The sequence below is a fragment of the Enoplosus armatus genome, chromosome 6 (assembly GCF_043641665.1).
Source record: "Enoplosus armatus isolate fEnoArm2 chromosome 6, fEnoArm2.hap1, whole genome shotgun sequence".
Lineage (NCBI taxonomy): Eukaryota > Metazoa > Chordata > Actinopteri > Centrarchiformes > Enoplosidae > Enoplosus > Enoplosus armatus.
Window position 1 is genome coordinate 4,362,862 of NC_092185.1, and position 18,859 is coordinate 4,381,720.

The following is an 18,859-nucleotide window of genomic DNA, read 5'->3' on the forward strand; positions in this document are numbered from 1 at the left end:
ATTATTATTTATTTATTTATTATGCATCCTCATCAGGAGCCCAGACTTCCCTAAACTGGGAGAGCGTTTCTCCAGGTTTATGGACAACTAAACTGAACAATTTTCACTTCAATTAAGTGACAATGACAATGAATTCAACGTAATCTGGAAAGTGACTGTATTTGCTCTCAAAAGCCTTTAACAACTGTGTTTTACTTTTAGAGAGTAGTTCTTCAAATTCACCAAAAATTTAAATAAGGAAAAATTGGAAAATGAAAAATAATAAAAAATAATTGAAATTTTAAAAAAATCACCAAAAATTGAAATAGGAAAAAATTGAAATAAATAAAAATAATTACATTTTAAAAATTATACAAAACTACACACATACAAAAACGGACACAGGGGTACTAAAATCACAAATCATACTGATCAATAAATAAATAAATTAAACCAGGTTAATAGAAATAATTTTTAAAATTAACGTATAAAAATAAAAAAATAACTGGAGTAATAAAACCAGGACACGTTCAATCAGTGATTCAATAACATATTTTTAATTTTTCAGTGTTTTAGTATAAAAATCCCACCGGCCTGCCGTCGGCTGGTGTCCGCTCCCGTTGGCTATAACTGTGGTTTTTCCCAGAGAATCAGCTAAAGTACCAAAACTATTTACACACAACATCCACATCCAGAGGGGCCAAACAAAACAGGAAGTCTACCCATTGCTACCCCACCAAAATAAAACATCAAACACTATCACCTCACCTCTCAGATTTAATGCTATTAATCCCCCCTCCCAAAAAAAAAAAATCACAAAACAGAAGAGGAAGGGCCTCTACATATGGCTCCTCGTGTGCCCATAGTATTTTCTTACAATACTCTCTCTATAAAGTAATGCATATACATTTTCTGCTTTACAATAAATTAGTACAGGCACATTCTCTTCTCTCCTACAGCTGACTGTAGTTCAGTTCAGGTGGAAAAGATGATTCTGTGACGTTTTACAGAAAACTGGAACTCATCACAGCACACAAACAGAAAGGCCAAAAACTGTAAAAAAAACAAAAAACAAAAAACAAAAAAAAAAAAAAAAGAAAACAACAACAAAAAACACATTAGTGGAAAACTTGTGGGCAGCAGATTTTTTTGGTTTTGGTGTGAATGATGCACTTTAGGCATTTTAAACTTTGAGAGCATCTATATAGATTTTATATAAATATGTACAAACAAAAGAAAAAGTAGTCCAGTAAAAACATTCAGGTAAAAAAAAAAAAAAAAGATGCAAACACAAAAAAAAATTAATGCCAAAGACGAGAGAACTTGAAGCTTGAGAACTCAATAACTTACAAAAAAACCTTAAAAAAAAGGAGCTGAAATAAAAAAAATGTTCATTACAGTATGCATGTTTGTTTTTTCTCTCTGTGGAGATAGCACCAGAAGAAAGGCCGACACCGTCAAGTGCCGTCGACGACGTGGATCATCACCTCTTGACTGTATAAATATCTGAACACCATGTACCAAAACAAACTGAGGGAGTGAATAAATTAGTGTCAGGCCTTGTACAGGATATTTACAGGAGCTGCTGCAGTCACACGCACACTGATGGACATTTTCGTGGCAGTGAGATTGTTGCAGCAGTCTTGCAGCACATTTAAGGAGGTCAGAGGTCAAACTCTGACACATTCAACAGGTTGAGACCTGCGATTTTTCGGTCCTCACAGCCCCGGTTCGATTTTTTTTTCCTTTCAACGTTTTGCACCCGCTAACCGAGACGTTTTCGTTGCATAGCTCTTTGACAAAACAAGATGGCGGTCACAAGCTACAGTATTTCGGACGGGGGGGACAGATGTGTGGGGAGACATGAAAACGATCCGGTTCCAGTTTGCAGGAAATGGTAAACATGACAAGTGTGTGTGTGTTTGTTGTGCGTATGAGGCAGAAACTGAACGTCTCTGCTGTGACGGTGTTCAACACAAAAAGCTTAAAGGACAAAGAGGAGAGATGGATGATGGGAGGATTTCAGAGGTGGTGGGGGGAGGAGGAGTAGGAGAAGGGGGGGGGGTTCAGTCTGTGACGGCGAGTCCGGCGCTCAGCTCCAGCTCGCCGCTGACGCGGTTCAGGTGGTTCATGGCTCGGTCGAAGGCGAGCCGCACAGCTTTTCGGATGTAGGAGGAGCTAGCCTCCGCCAGCTTGATGTTGTCAAGCGTCTGGTTGATCCCAAAGGGAGCCATCTTGGATCTAGGAAGCCATTGCCTGAGGAGAGAGAAGACGGAGGTCAAGCTACCCGTCACTTGAGACTACAACAGTGACCTCACAGTTTGTAACTGTTCCAGCAGAATGATTGTCATTTATTTTCTATTCATTTCGTTTTAAAATCTCTCTTTGATTCTGTCTTTAGTGTTCTTATTCATCTTTTGTGAAGCACATTGTATTACACCTTTTTGTAAGAGAAAACAAAAATCACATTAACTCCTTGTCTGTACAAACAGAGTCAGGCCAGATGTTTGGGTGTTTTCTCAGACTCTTGGACTTTATCTTACGCCTTTTAGGCAGATTATTTTATCCCCACTCTTTAATTCTTTTTTTAATGGGTCGGTGAGTTCCTCACCAGCTGCGCTTGCTGTCGAAGAAGTGGACGAGGAAGAGTTTCTCTGCGGACCTGAACTGCATCCGCTCTCCGGCTCTGAGAACGTCCAGCGGCGGCTGGGGAAGCTCCACCCCGTTGTGCTGACACACCGTCCTCCGGGCTCTGGGGTCCATGATCTGTGAAGGCCAGAAAAACAGAGAGGGATGGAGTGAAGCGGCCTCCTCACAACAACAGTGTGGACTATATCCTGGTGGCAGCCGCCGCACAGAAGAAGCTCGCACTCAGAGACACAAGCATGCAAGGCCGAGTCGAGCCGAAAACGCTCTGAGCGAAGCGGCCGACTCCACACACACCAAGCAGTCCATGATCGGCCAGCTGGAAGCTCCCGCATGGCTGTGAGCACAAATCACGAGCTACATCACGCACAATGGCACAGGGGCAGATGGGTAATGAGACACAGAGGGGACTAACACTCACTCACCAGGGCGGGGTAGGAGGGATATCCACTACACTTAGCCCAAACTAGTTTAAGAGGCTCCAGAACAAATGGAGAAGCAGCGGTGGGCTTCCACACCTCTACAGGAACAACAACAAGCAAGTTATGAAGTATTCACTGCAACAGACAGAGAGCACAAGCAGTCTGAACACACACACACACACACACACACACACACATAACCAGTCTGAACACACACAAGCAGTCTGAACACACACACACACACATATAACCAGTCTGAACACACACAAGCAGTCTGAACACACACATATAACCAGTCTGAACACACACAAGCAGTCTGAACACACACACGAACACACACTCAACCAGTCTGAACACACACAAGCAGTCTGAACACACACACACACACACACATAACCAGTCTGAACACACACACGAACACACACACAAGCAGTCTGAACACACACACACACACACACACACACACACACACACACACAGTCTGAACACAGCCGTGCACACGAGAGGAGCTGAACACACACAAAGAAATTCTTTAAAGAATTGAATCTTTAAAGATTACCTTCAAAAAACAGCGACTGGACATTGTTTGTCGATGAGCCGATAATTCACTGAACCCACAGAAAGTAACAGACTTCACTTCCACCTTGTCCATCATAGGTTTCCTGTTTCTGGACTCATTGTTTACTTCCTTCACGACTTAAACCTGCAGCTTTGAGTCATTGCTGACTTCATCCAGGACCAAACTCAGAGGCCCTGGACTTCCGTTTGAGAACCAGGGAGGTAGACACTGTTAACATAGCGAGGTGGGAGGAGCTACTGGTTTGGTAAAATCCCATTTCAAGACAATATAAATGACCATTTCACTGGTCTTTGGGTCACACGGGTGGAACAGTAGATACATTTTTTTTTTAAAAACACACTCGCTCATAAACAGTATTAGTTTATTACAGAGAGGGACTTTTAGTTTAATAAATGTCTTCAGCAGACAGAGACAGGAGTTGACCAATCAAAGCGTGCCATGCAGTTTCATGCACATTCAGCTGACACTCGCTGCTGACTCACCCGAAGAGATCTTGGCTGCTTTGGTGAACTCTCCTTTCTCGATGCAGGTCCTCAGAGTGCTTTTGTCATCCACGGTGCTCCGTCGAGCTGCCGGCGGCCGCCCTTTACCGCTTTTAGACACGATGACGGTGCTGAAAGAGACGAGAGGAAAACGTTTAGAAAAAAATGATGACTAAACGATGACGGTGGTGGATTATCTCCTGGTGGAAAGTCAACCTGCAGTGTCACCATTACAAACAAAACACGCCGTTTCTTGTTACAATGAAGATTTTCACTACAAGGCCCTTTAATATCAACATATTTTCATTTTTGTCATTATTAATACACACCGAATTATTCCAGTTTAACAAAAGTCTGTTGTTACATAATCTCGTTATTACACAATATCAACTTCTCTTTTTCCCTCGTTTTAACACGATGAAAATAAATCATGTGGGGTCCAAACACAGAGGTTAAAGCAGTGTGTTATAGAAACATTTGTCTCTGGCTGTTTTCATACAACATGGGTCTTTTCTCCATCTTGTCACTGTGTTCCCAGATCTCAGCTACTAACGTGTACAGTAGTCTGTTCTCATAACTACTGTAAACTATACATAACTATCCAAATCCTATCCTTTGTGTTATCGGACAGCTGCATGGCACTAGATGTTTCCTCCTGAACTCACCTCGTCCCGCAGAGGATGCTTCCGCTGGAGGAGATGCTCGACTCGGAGGCGCAGCGCCGGCGAGGCTCAAGCAGGCGAGGAGACGGTGAGATTTCCTCTTCCTCCACCACAAAACCGTTTGCTATTCCTGAAGAAAGGAAAACACAGGAAACTTGTCAGTGTTGTGTTGTGTAGGGTTATGGGTAAAATGGTTTATTATTAAAATAATTTATTTAACATTTAAGTTAATATTTTGTACCTGTGCCGAGGCGTTTTATCGGCGACTCTTCGTCGTCCTCTTCGCCGTCTGCACTGCTGCTGCGTGTTCTTTTCTTCGGCAGGAGGAGCGTCTCCAGTCGAGGAATCACCACCGACAGGAAGGTTTTGGCGCCCATGGGTGGCGGCGCCTCTTGGGTCTTGGGTGGTTTCTGGGGGCTGGCACTCTTGGACTTGCGGAAGACGGTATTGGTCCGTCTGTTGCAGGTGCCAGAGGCTTCGGTGTGGAGGTCACCGTTGAGGAGCAGCGGGTCTGGGATGTGCCCATTGGGGGTGTCCGGGGGCACTGAGGTAGACGTGTCTTGGTCGCCATCGAGTTCCATGGGAGTATGGTCCAAGCTGGGTTTGACGGCCTTCAGAGGTGGCGGGTCCGAGTCGCCGGGTGAGGTGTCGAGCTGCGACAGTGAGGTTAATAGCTCTAACGTTGGCGGAGGTAAAGACTTCTCCTGTGGCGTGCAGGGCTCTGCCGGTGATTCAGGTAGTGGTTTCTCCTCTGACTCTGCGGGAGTCGGGCCGGGCTCCGGGGCTGCAGGCGGCGACGGCGGCGGGAGGGATTTCTTCAGGCTCATCTCGCTGCGGACCTCCATGATGGTCTTCTTGAGCAGTTTGAGCCTCTTGCTGCGGGACGGGCTGTGCTTCATGGACGTGCTCAGGTCCAGCTTCTCTAGCAGCTCCTTCAGCTGATCCTCCAGAGGGGTCAGCTGACGGTAGGCGGGGGTCAGCAGGCGGTCCACTGAAAGAGAGAGATATAGTCACACGGTGATCTTTGGTTGGTATGGACACCGGCCGCAGAGATTTCATTAACCAGACAACAGACACAAGTTCCATTTTACCAGTTACAGAATTAAATATATATAATTACTCTACCAATTAATTTCTTGATTAATCCATTAGTTGTTTGCTCAATAAAATCTTGACAGAACTCTTCTTCAAACCGTTTCTGAGCAGCAGTCCAAAAACATATTCAGTTTATAATGAGCGATCCCTAAACAACAAATCTTTGACCATGTTCAGAGATGTTTTTACTGAAGAAATAACAAACAGTTAATCGATTATCAACACCATAACTGATAGATTTTCTGTTTCTTAATGATCATTTGACTTACCGTCGTCCCAGGAGAAGGGGGCTGGCACCTCCTGTTTTGGGGCTTCGGGCAGATGCAACCCGCTGGGGAAGTCGAAGCCGATTCTGTCGGCCTCTCGACGGGCCCTGCGGAGGATGACTCCTCCGTGGTCCTGCATCCGCTGAGCTGCCTTGTAGAAAAACGTGTCCTTGGCGTTATACGACATGCAGTTGGCGATGATGAGGTTGAAGTCGTCCTCGAACTCCTCCAGACTCCTGTAGTCATGGGCGTCGATGCGTTTCCTCATGGTGGAGAAGTCCATGGGGTTCTTGATGTGGTCCAGGTAGTCAGGAACCTGCGGGAGACAGAAGAGGCTCGTTGGAGGCTACAGATTGTCTGAGAAGAAGATTTACAGGATATTTACAACATAGATTAACATGAATATATGTAATATATATATATATTTCTGTTTGTGGTTCAGGAGGCGTTCAGGAGCTCTCAACAGACCACTGTGTTAAAAGGGACAACAGTCATTGTCACCAAGTTAATTGTTGTCAGTCCATATTGTTATTTTGCCTGATCTACTTAGTCACACTCAGTCTGAGATATAACAACAATCCATATCTTCCATGTTAACTGTTATCCCAGCACGGAACAATTACTGCAACGTTCTTGCACACCAGAAAGTCTTATAGACGGGTTAGTCAGTTCAAAAACTGAGAATATCACTATTTATTATTAATTAAAACAGTTTTTGATCAGACTGATAAATGGTTGCAGACCTCCTTGATGCTGACGGGCTGAGCGAAAATAGTGTACTGGTCCTTCTCCTGCAGCTGACTGAGCACGGCTCTCAGCAGGATGTTGAAGGGGGTCAGCTGGACCTCCAGTGCCGACTGCTGCTGCTTCATCTGACGGGAGAACACACAGTCAAAGTTTCAGTGCATGTGCACAGGATCAGGTGTGATTAATAGTCAAAGGTCAGTGTTCACAAACCTGACTGTGTTCATACTGAAGTGAATTTGTGTCATGTTTTTGACAGGTGGTTGGAGATACAATACATATAATAATATCAACAGGAGAGCTACTGTCATTATTTTTATTTCAAATGTGAACGCTTTGAGTCCGACAAACAGAAGCAGTAAATGATGAGAGGACTCTACCTCCTCCCTCTTCAGCTTCTCTCTCTTCCTGATGAGCTCCAGCAGCAGGCGAGCTCGCTCCAGGTCGTGGCGGAGGCGGTGCCACTCCTTCAGCTGCTCCTTCAGCGCCTGATTTGTCTCCGCACGGTCCTGCAGAAAACACACAAACTTCATGTCAGTGAGAACTACATTAAAGGATGATGCTCCCTGTCAAAAGCCAGTGGGTGTCAGGAGGACTGACCATCTGCTTGGCTTTGGGCGGCTGAGGGATGGCCTGCAGCCGCCGGATCAGTGGCACGTTGTTCCTCGACTGCCTCTTCTGCACCCAGTAGCTCAGCACCCGCTCGACAAACAGACGCTTCCTCTGAACAGCCACCTGGTTCAGGATGGTGTCGAAACTGACCCACAGGGACACAGAAGGAGATATCAATCAATACATACTCATAGCTCCGTTTCATTCAGTATTCAAAGGGGATAACCTGAGCAGAAACACAATCTAACAAGCGTGATACTTTGTGGTCTGTGTCTTTATATCTGTAATAAGTTGTAATCAGTAATCTGATCGCCTGACTGTTTGTGTTTTTGACCAGTCAAGTTTTTTTATTTCACACAGTTATTCAATTGTCAAGGTTTTCTTAGCTAAACTAGACTGGTCGTTACTAATGTTGAGATACCAGTACGCACAGGTGGTCTTGGTGAGTTCAAAATTGTGGACCTGATCAGAAACAGGCCTGTGGAGAACCTTACTGAACATGATGTACATACACTAATTTTAAAAAATCTGGACCTGGAATTGGGTCTCAGTCTGACTAGGATCTGAGTGGACATGTGAAGACCACTAGTGTTCACTGAGCTGCCGTGATACTTGATCACATGATCAAGTATTAAATATGAAGTTTACACAGAAAAAAAACAAACAAACTTGAGTCGACTGAGTGCGGATTAATAATTAATGTAAGAGGTGCATTCTGGTAGTACTGGTTGCCTGCCTACCTTGAAGCTGTGATACTGGGCCCAGAGGTGGTGGGGGTCTCAGTTTCTGGTTCTGGTTCAGGCTCTGCTCTCTTACTCTTCTTCTTCTGCCAGCCCTTGGCCCGGGCCTTCCCCCTCTTGTCGGCCCTCTTGTGGCAGGCTCCGTTTTTTGGGTGCGGCTCCTCGTAGATGTTGAGCGGTCTGCGGTCGCAGCCTTCGGGCGTATGGCTGCAGCAGTAGGAGGTCTTTTTCACAGAGAAGGTGGAGGCGCCGGACGCCGTCACCTCTTTGACAGGCTCCATCTTCATGTAGAGGCCGGCCTTCTGGGCACAGCTGACGTGGAAGGCCGTGTAACAGTTGATCTTGTCGCACTGGATGCAAGCTCCCGCACCCTTCTCTTTACACAGGTAACAGGTGAGCTTCCAGCGCGCTGGCGGGATATTGCGGACGCCATCGATGGGCTCAATGAAAACCGTGTCAGAGAAGCCGACCTCAGGCACCCACAGAGCACATGCTACATGGCCCCAGCGATCGTCGTCAGTCTTCTTCAGGGCTCCGCCTCGGTTAGGACAGAAGACACACTCAGCGGGCCGCGACGGGCACTGCAGGCAGTGGCGGCAGAGCCACTGGCCCTCAGGGATGTACGGCACGCCGTAGCACTCCTGGTGCACAGCAATGTTGCAGGAGTCGCAGAAGAGGATGACGTTACTATCTGCTCCATCTCCATCCATGCAGATGCAGCAGACAGCGTCCTCGTCCACCAGCGACTGCAGGTCGCTCTGACCCTGCGTGGCTGAGTACGACTCCTTCTCAAAGCGGTCCATGAGGAACTCGAACAGGTTGTGCGACACCTGGCTAATGCCCTCGCTCTTCCTCTTCTCATTGATTAACTCCAGCCAGGCATAGTCCTCCTCGTCCATGTCGTACTCCACCTCCTCGTCTAGTTCCTCCGCCGTCCTCTCTGTGTATTTGTAATACGCCGCCGGCCTCCTCGGCACCACCGGCAGATTGTATTCAACCGTTCTAACCTTTGCCTCCAACAGGCCGCTGGCACTGCCATGCGTGCCAATGCTGCCGTGCGAAGACGTGAGCGCTGCGTTCTTCTTCTGCTGGTTGTTTTTGAGGCGCACAGAGCGCACCAGGACCTGCTGGGGCTTCTCATTGTTCTCCTTGTTGCTGTTGCACTCCATGATCTCCTGAGCCGTGGGGTCATCGTCGGTGATGACATCCAGCTTGTCGTAGATGCTGAGCCGGTGCACACGGCCATCCACCTCCAGCTCCACTATTCGCTGAGCCTGTGCATATGTCAGCGTCTCCCGGTTGGGTGACGGCTTGATGGGAGAGGAGTCCCTCTTCAGCACCGCCGGACGGTGATGTCGACCTTTTTTCTTCATTTTGAAGCCTTAAAGACCCTGAAAACCAAAAATATGAAACAACAGTGTCAATGACTCACTGGTGAGATTTTTCACGACATTAACTCACCTACTGGAGCAACAACCAGCACACACAGCAGTGTGTTGGATCTAACAGAGCCTGCACTAATGATTAATAGCCTTAACCCTCAACGGTGCCTTACAGGAACAATGTCGAGCAGTTAATGCATTTCCACAAGGAAGTCACCATCTCTTCAAGACTTCAATCATGGGAGACCAGAGAAATACTTAGAAATAAAATACACAGTTTTAAGTCTCAGTGGGTGAGTCGTTTTATTACAGTGTTTTATACTTGTTCTATGGGTCCTGTTTAAAGAAGTGTTATGAATTTTTAAGAGAACATGTCTGACTGTTATCCTGCAACACCGTTTTCTATTGGGAAAAAAAAGCTGATACCAAAACCATTTTAAAAGACTTTCCATTTAAATCAGGAACTGTTCGAGCAAAGAATGTCAACAAGACTAGGAAGGTTTGGTGTTAAATATCAATAATCCTCGCATTTCGGAAGCTGTCAATTGACCAGTCAATGAATCTGCTAATCGTTTCAGTTCTACATACACCATCTCTGTATGTCTGTATATGCATTTTGTAATGCACTATGTATATGGTCATTGCCAGGTACTGAAAACCAGAGACGAATTCCATATGTGTGTCAACATTAGCGCTGCAACTATATTTATCAATTTATCAGTGAAAATGTCCATCAGTTTCCCTGAGCCCAAGTTGACGTATTTAAATATCCAGCTTTGTCTGACCAACACTCAAAACCCCCAAGATATTCAGTTAACCTTCAGAGTACAAAGAAAACCAGCAAATACCTGGTCCTGAACCTAAAGAATGTCTGGAATTTTGCTTAAAACACATTTTTTTAATTAACCGACTATCAAAAATGTTGCTGTCCATGGACTAAACGATTTTACGACTAATCAGTACGTATCCTGCTGTAAAATTACACTTGTTCTCTGAAGTGTGTATAAGTGTATTGAGAGTTACTGAAAACCAACTAACTCGGTATGCAAACTACATTTGTACCCTCACAGGTACAAACGAGACATGAAGCTGGCAGCTTTAAATCTGAAGCCCTAGTTTATGTTTGTGCAGCTTTAAATTATGAGATCAACAAGCTTACAGTTGGCTGCTGAGTGTAGTTTCAGTACAGGGGGCGGAAACAGATTGACTGTGATAACGTTCACTACTGGATGAATGAAAGAAATGTGCCGACAGCAGCACAACTCCACGCCGACTACAGCGAGCCTACGGTGGGTTCAGCTAGCGTGACTGAAGCCGCTGAGAGCTGGTTGTTGTTGAATACCATCGGCAAACAGCAGCAGCAGCTTCAACTCGTTCGGTTTCTCTTTGACTGTGTGTTGAACGGTATCTGCTAGCCACGGCTAACGGTAGCTCCGCTAAACCGAACCACAGCGTTGATTCGTGTGGTTAATCGAAAATGCTTCAAAGTTATCAACCAAACACATGTGTGTTACAAGAAAAGACGACCCGGCGGTGTCCTCCCATCAGGCGGTGGCCTCTCCGGTCGCCGATTAACCGTATTAGGACACTCCGTCCACAAACCAAGCTAACGTTAGCCTGCTAGCATTACACCTAGCTGAGGGGGGAGGAAATATGGCGACCAACACAACAAGAAACTGCCTCGATTGGAAAAGGTGGCTTTTCCTCATATCAGCGCTGATTGCTTTTGGATTTAAACCTGTCCATGCTGTAGGGGGAATATATTAAAAAGGTGAGGACAGAGTGAGGCTGAACTTACCTCGGTATTTTCACGAATTCAGCTTATAAAAACAGCAGCAATGGCGGCGCGGCCTGTGGAGCGAAGCGGCAGTTAAATCCACATTCAGTCCGCTCATCCAACGGCGGCCGCGACTCGCGCTGAACCGTGTTAAACTTGAAAGTAACCGACAGGTATCCAGGGCGACGGAGCCGGTTTCAGGTGTTATACTTTGATCAGGATAAACACTGATCGACAGGACTGTTAACAAGCAGTTGGAAGTGGCAGAGCTCAGCAGCTGCCCGAGCTTCTCTTCCCCCAACAACAATGCGGTTGTGAGTCTTTACGCCGTGACGTCACCACGTACGAAAGAAAACCAGGAAGTAGCTCTTTTGGGGTTTGGGAGCGGGGGGGGGCATTGACAGCACAGGTACTACCATTGGAACAATAAATGTATTCTTATGAATTCGGTATTTTTCAGAACTTGAAAGGTGTTTGGTCTGTTAAAGGATCAATCTGGATGTATTTTCTATTTCTGTTACTGTCAGCTGCCATGAAAATACTTGTCTTGTCTTAACCCATCTCTCAAAATTCAACAGTTTTTCTGACTTTTTTTTATTAGGCTTGTTCCAGGCAGGTAAATCTGAGTAGGAAAGAAAATGTATAAATGGTCAATAGCTCCAAAAGTAAACGAACAAGTAAACCTCAGTAGTATTTAACACGAAATGGCAGCATCATGGGTTTTTTTAATATCACTTTTTTTTACTCCAATTTCCTTATAACTTGATATTGTTTACAAACAAAAAACATAATTTAGAGTTAAATCACTCTTAAAATACAATGCATGTAAACCACGATGCTGGTTTGCCTCTGAGAAATGACTTTTATTTTTAAAATATAAAATGTTTACAATTCCTAAGCCTGATGGATGAAGGATCTGTCACAAGATACTCCACATAAAGTCACATAAAACAATAAAAACACACTCCTCCGATTGGAAGCACATCCATTACAGCGATAGGTCCAGAGTATGTTTAGCCTAGCTTAGCACAAAGACTGGAGGCAGGAGGAAACTGCACGTAAATGCAGGATAGCAGTTTCCCCCTGTTTTCAGTCTTTGTGCTAAGCTAGGCTAACCATGTCCTTGTCCTATCTCTCTACTGGAAGCACAAAAATGAAACGGCTATCCATCTTCTTATCAGACAGAAAAGAAGAGACTTTCCCAAAATTGCAGACTGTTCCTTCAATGGTAATGACCAACCGGCAGCAGTCAAATGGATCATGTGGACTCGGACGGTGGCTCTGTCTTGTCTTGACTCTGGTTGGGACAGTTGGACAGAGCGTCCTCTCTGGACAGCAGGTTGTTTTTGCGGAGGTGGCAGGCCTGCTGGTAGGGGGGGCGTATGGGCGGCTGAGTCGGGGGGGTGTACTGGTACTGTTTATCAGCATCCAGCTGAAGAAAGGAAACAGTTAGAAATATGGACGTCAACAGGTGTGAGAATGTGTTTGTGTAAAAAAGAAAGAAAAAAAAATACTACATCTACTAACAGGCGGACTGCGGTCCGAGTCCGGACCCAGACGTCGTCCTATACAGACCCGGACCTATAATCAATAAATTATTCTCTAAATGCAGCCCTTCTTTTACTTAATGAGAGAAGAACATTATACATATCTACAGTATTATATATCGGTTTGGTTCAATGTATAAGAATCCCTTAAAATACTAAATTACATATTTACCCTTGAAAACACACTGAGATCAGCCAGAGATCCTTTAATGGTTGTACGAGTTTATTTGTTTTTTTTTACCTTTCGCCCTCGTCTCACTGCAAAAGAGACTGATTCAACTGATTTTGATCATAAGAGACGATGACTGAGATAGTACATATACTGCAGTGATCTTACAGGGCAGTACAAGACAGACATTTCTCTCTCTCTGTGTGTGCAGGTTTAACCTGAGACCAACATGTTAAATTGCCACCAGATTAATGTAAAGGGCTGCATGTCTGAAAGGGGCTTAATTCAGTAGTCATGTATTTAATAGCTTTACTCAGATTTGGGCTATTTAATGGATACACAATATATTAAGCCTTTTTTTAAATAGGTTTTCTGCATGGAGGGCAAGCTATAAAAATCCCTAATAGTTCACTGAATTACTTTATTTTTCAAACCTTCACCTCATTTGGGGTTAACTAACAGATTAGTGATTGGATTATAATAGATTAAGGGTTTTATTTAATGGATTATCCGCACACTTGATTCATCGTTGTACAGATTATCCATCGGAAATACTATAACATATTACAATCTATTCATCTATCTATTAATTATCCCCTTAAAAGTCCAGTAAAATACCTTACTTACATCATCATTAATGAGTAAATAAATTTCACAGTGAAAATAAATGATAACCACAGCAGATACAATCAAACTGAAATCAAAATGACTGAACCTGACCAGAACCCTGTTTCTGCTCGACCCGCTAAAGACCAGGAGGATAAACCCGGGTCTCCTCACCTGCAGAGGGTAGGTTCTGTCTGAGTCGAAGGCACTGAGATCACCACACGCCAGGAAGGGAACGATGACACGGTTCGGACCCTCTAACTGGTTAAAGTCCACATCTGAAGGACACAGACCAGAACCCAGGCTGAGAACAGAATCAGCACCCAAGATATGCAGGGAAGCTAAAGACTGATTCGTATAGGATTATTCTGTTTTGACTTTTTTCCTGATCCAGATCAAACATCCACATACAGACCACGTACGGAAAAGGACTCATAGTTACCGTAGGAATGATCCAGCAGAGGGTTGGACATGTTGGGGATGTAACCTTCAGGAGGAGAGTAGTTCTGGCACACCACGAAGGCTTCTGCACACAGACGGACAGACAGACAGACAGACAGACACTGTATGTAATGTGTCAACAGAGTTGAACGAACACCACAGCTTCAGATGTAAAATAATGTGATAAAATCAATCAGTTTTGAGTAAAGATCGCTCGGTCAAACATTCTGTGGGTCTCAAATTTTGAGTAAAACACTGATTCATTTCAGTGACTGGACTGTAGCCCACCGTACAAAAGTCTCAGACGTATAAACTATCAGTACATGAGCTGGGGGCGGGGTTTATCTTCTGTTTGAGCAGTGTGATTGGTCAGCGGGAGCGGTGACTCACCGATGCTGGAGTTCCTGCTGCTGCGAGGCTTTGCACAGGTCACACCACTGAAGAAGATCTTCAGCTGAGAGTACAACAGAGTCACATCTTTACCTCTGAAGATCTGAGACACACAGGACAGGAAGGGGTTAATACAGTCTCATCTGACAGTGTCCACGGCCCACAATGCACCACTGCATACATACTATTTACACTGTGGTATTTATTCAGAATAATTGGATGTGCAGCTGATTCTCACTACATCAAACAACTGGAGGCAACATATTTACCAATATCTTAGCAGTGGTGGAAAGTAACTAAGTACATTTACTCAAGTACTGTGGTTAAGTACAATTTGAGGTGCATGTATTTTGAGTATTTCTAGTAAATCTTACTTTACACTTCTACCACACCACATTTCAGTGGGAATTATTGTACTTTTTACTCCACCGTATATATCGTAGTAAATCTGCAAAGTAACTATGAGTTCCTAGTTACTTTACAGTCCTGTGTAATGAATTACTAATAGAAAGTTTATTATTAATAAATCATAATATGAATAAATTACTTTCTCACCTTGGCCACAAACGTTCCTCCAGGTTTCAGGACGTGAGTGGTGATGTTCAGAGCCTGAGAGACAAACAGCTGTTAGCATGACGTCACAGACTGACAGATGAATACAAACACACCTCTGTACTCACAGCCAATAGGAGCTGAGCCTGGATGTACTCATCCACATCATGGAGCCCGGTTACTATGGAAACAAAACAGGAAATAACTCCTGACAGCTGAATAAAAAACGGTAAAATGGAGATAGGAGAGAGGACAGACAGAAAGTGAGCGTCTCACCGTCTGGAGCTCCGTCACACACCACCAGGTCGGCCGGCTGGCCCTCAAAGTGACGGATTATCTCCTGAGCTGTCGACACCTGAGAGGAAGAAGACGACACTGGTCATGTGACACACCACTGCTCTTCTTCTTGTATTTCCGCTGTTTCACAAACTGGGACGTGTCACATATACGTCATCAAAAAGGGGACAGTTGATTGTCTGTTTGGTAGGACAGTGAAGTCGGCTGTCTTCCACAGGCTGGTTGGTCCAACAAGTCTTCCACTGATCTTGTCTTTTAAAGGATTGGTTGTCCTGCTCCATACAGAGTACAGTTCCTGCAGTGGAAGAGGACTATCAGAGTTACATGTTTATTCCTAATGTCCTCACCTTGGTGATATCTCCCTGGATCTGAGTGACTCCTGGCAGAGGAGCCATGGCCTGCAGGTCCACCGCCACGATCTTCACCTCCTCACCCTTCTCCTCCTGCCCTCTGAGTGGAAAAACAATACAATTCATTAATAAAAGGTGTAACTGAAATTCTCAGGATTTGAAATTTGTCATTTTATTGTTTGGGGAAAAGAAATTTAAATTGTAGCCACACAGAGGATTTCTCTCCAGGTGAGTTTATGTTCATTGAACAAAAAGAAATTAAAAAAAGCAAAACCTGAGTTTTCGACTGAGAACCTGACTCCAGCTACCAGGAGCTGCACACAGATCCACTGCTCTGTTCACACCTGAGAGAGAAAATATGAATAAATTACATTTTATTAAAATACAGCATCAGAATATAGCCAGGGACAGAAACACGGATGGATACCAACGGAGCCTCGAAGAAGAGATTTAACAGAGTTCTTTACTAAAACAGCCACATGTTGTTTTCACGTGTAAACAGCAGTTTCAAATTCTTCTGTTGGTCCTTTAGTTGAAGTAAGAGGAAGGAGGCTTTACGGTAGGTGGGGAACTGTTAGATGTCTGGAGCCCATCGTCTCATAGTCCACTCATGGTCAGAAGTTACAAACAGACACATGTCTCAGGTGCCCTGTGGGTCTCACCTGAGAACAGGTTGAACTCGTGGTCGAGCTGCAGCAGCTTGAAGGCGCTCCTTGCTCTCCAGCCCTCTTCTTTGGCCAGACGGTAATAAATGTCTCGCTTGTCTTTGGAGGAGCGACCCATCCTGACCTCTTGCCCCTCTGATGGAAAACACACACACACACACACACATTTATACTGGTTTCTCTCCTTTCAGTTGAATCACTGCCATGATATGATGACATGTTGTAATACACAACCATTATTTTATTACAATTAATGTAAAAATGGACAAATCCAAATTCATATAAAACAATCCGCTAATTGTATTATTTCCTGTTTCTCTGTAAATGCAAATACCAGTTCCAGCATGACCAAATAACTTTACAACATGAACAGAGTCCAATACCACCATTTTAAAAACATGAGTGGTGTTTGGTTTATTCTATGTTAGCCGAATTGAAAAGCGCCCCTTAGTGAATCTAAAAACGTATTTGGTTAAAATTTAATCAACACTGTTATCGTGCCGAATACCATTTAACCTGGTCTAATTCACCTTTTGAACGGAGTTTGGCGTCGAAAGCACAAGAAACGGCATATTTCGTGGCTGCCTGAGCTTATTATCAAATGTTAGGTCAGTGTCCGTCTCTGGGTTAGATATATACACATTTATACTAAACAATAAATGTATAAAAAATGACATGATAACTCATTTACACAAACTTTATGAACCATTTCCAAACTGTTTACTTACTGTTCACGCGCGGTGTTGACGATGGAAGGACCCCTGTCGATAGCTATTTCCGACGCGCCTGTTCAAAATTATGTCGCCAACCACCATCTCTGCCAAAATGTTAAATATTCAGGTTTTTGAATAATACTTACACTTATGAACTCTATCAAAGTATCTAAATATGTATTTCAAACAGCAACTGTCTCTCTATACAAAGCAATGCTTTTTTTTATTTTAACAGAAGTCCACACGTTATAAACACCATAGGAATGCGATAATCAAAAAAAGAAATGAAGAAAAAATAAAAATCAGATTATATATTTACCAATAAGGTAAGTGTAAATTCTTCTTTTTTTTTAATATATTAGTTTATTTACTTATTTTTGTTTCCAGGTTTCTGTCTTCTCGGTAGCGGCCACACGGTGTCGCTGCAGAGACAAGAAACGCCTTTCAATTAAAACAACACGTTTAGCACTCACAGAAAATATCACTAATCACACATTAATGGGTCCAAGTAAAAGGACATTTTTATTTTCAGTATGGAAGAAAAAATAAACATACAAATATATTTTAAACTACAATACTTACAGATAGAAAAAATAACATCATATTGGAAATAGGATTGTATTTTAAGATGCAAAAATACAAATAAAGTTCTGCTGTTTCCATCCTAATTATTTGCTGTAAACACACTATGAACCAGAAGACAATAATCATTTTCTAAGTGTGTATTTCTCCATTATATCAAACTTAACATTGATAATAGCATTGTGTACTTTTCAAGGATTTGTGGGTTGATCCAGGTGTTCATTAAGGGATTTATTTTCTGTGCAGTTTACAGGATTATTAAATATAATAAATGTGAAATTACCCAATAAATTACTAAATGATTCTATTAGATGAAAACAGACTGATTATCTTCAATTCAACAATTAAGAGTACTTAATTGTTTTTCCAAATTAAATTCAACTTACTCAGCAATTTTTACATTCATTTCCTTAATGTGAGACTATGAGCCACTCCATAACCCATTTCAATTAGAAATTTAAGTAATTAAGTATTTTCAATGGCTATTTTATCTCCCTAGATTTCTAATTTTATTCATATTATTTTTTTAAAAATGGTCACAAAATTAAGTGGAGTTCAAGGTGGTCTTAAGAAAGTGATGTGATGAAAGTGAAAGTTATTTTTCAAGTAATGTGGATGGTACAGAGAAAAGTTGAAAGTCTGAAAGGAGTCAACACATCACACAGAAAATCTGTTTATATACAAAAAGTTTAATCTGAAAACTTTCCATGAAAAAAATACTTTTTCCCTGTCAGAATCGTATAAAACACCAAAAACTGTAACAAATGGAATGAGTTAAAACTCTTCAACCTAACATTACCAAACTCGAACCTGAACCAGAGTTTATTCTAAAAAATTAAAAATTAAAAAGACAAACATTTCAGAAACGTTAGACAGAAGACAACTTCAATAAATAACCAAAGGATGAGGAATGTCTCTTTACAAAATAAATAAAACACAGAAATGTACAAAATATACACATATTTAAAAACGAGAAAGAAAAACTGAATATTTGCATTGAATGTGCATTTTACACTTTGAGACTGAGGGACAAGAAACAATGTTTTCAGAACAAAATTCAGACAAAGTGATGCTGAATGCAAAAAAAAATTATAGAAAAACAAGTTTCTCATCATCAGTGACGCAGTGGTTTCAATACTGAAACTGGAAACTGAGAAAAC

At 43.0% G+C, this 18,859-nt stretch overlaps 2 protein-coding genes across 2 annotated transcripts; both read right to left on the reverse strand.

Moving 5' to 3' along the window:
• Window positions 1-2,045: 2,045 nt before the first annotated feature.
• On the reverse strand, window positions 2,046-11,460 carry LOC139286344 (bromodomain-containing protein 1-like). The gene is made up of 12 exons (XM_070907097.1): window positions 11,409-11,460; window positions 8,229-9,619; window positions 7,477-7,633; window positions 7,257-7,385; window positions 6,876-7,004; window positions 6,136-6,448; window positions 5,013-5,762; window positions 4,775-4,901; window positions 4,110-4,240; window positions 3,051-3,145; window positions 2,591-2,745; window positions 2,046-2,235 (listed from the first exon to the last, which is right to left on the reverse strand). Exons 2-12 carry the CDS (start codon window positions 9,599-9,601, stop codon window positions 2,046-2,048), a joined length of 3,549 nt encoding a protein of 1,182 aa, XP_070763198.1. The 5' UTR covers window positions 9,602-9,619; window positions 11,409-11,460.
• Window positions 11,461-12,091: 631 nt separating this feature from the next.
• Window positions 12,092-17,138, reverse strand: ftsj1 (FtsJ RNA 2'-O-methyltransferase 1). The gene is made up of 11 exons (XM_070907612.1): window positions 17,133-17,138; window positions 16,402-16,539; window positions 16,014-16,083; window positions 15,737-15,839; window positions 15,369-15,447; window positions 15,221-15,273; window positions 15,096-15,149; window positions 14,541-14,643; window positions 14,152-14,235; window positions 13,884-13,987; window positions 12,092-12,819 (listed from the first exon to the last, which is right to left on the reverse strand). The coding sequence occupies exons 2-11, from the start codon at window positions 16,520-16,522 to the stop codon at window positions 12,646-12,648; spliced, it is 945 nt and encodes a 314-aa protein (XP_070763713.1). The 5' UTR covers window positions 16,523-16,539; window positions 17,133-17,138; the 3' UTR covers window positions 12,092-12,645.
• Window positions 17,139-18,859: the final 1,721 nt, after the last annotated feature.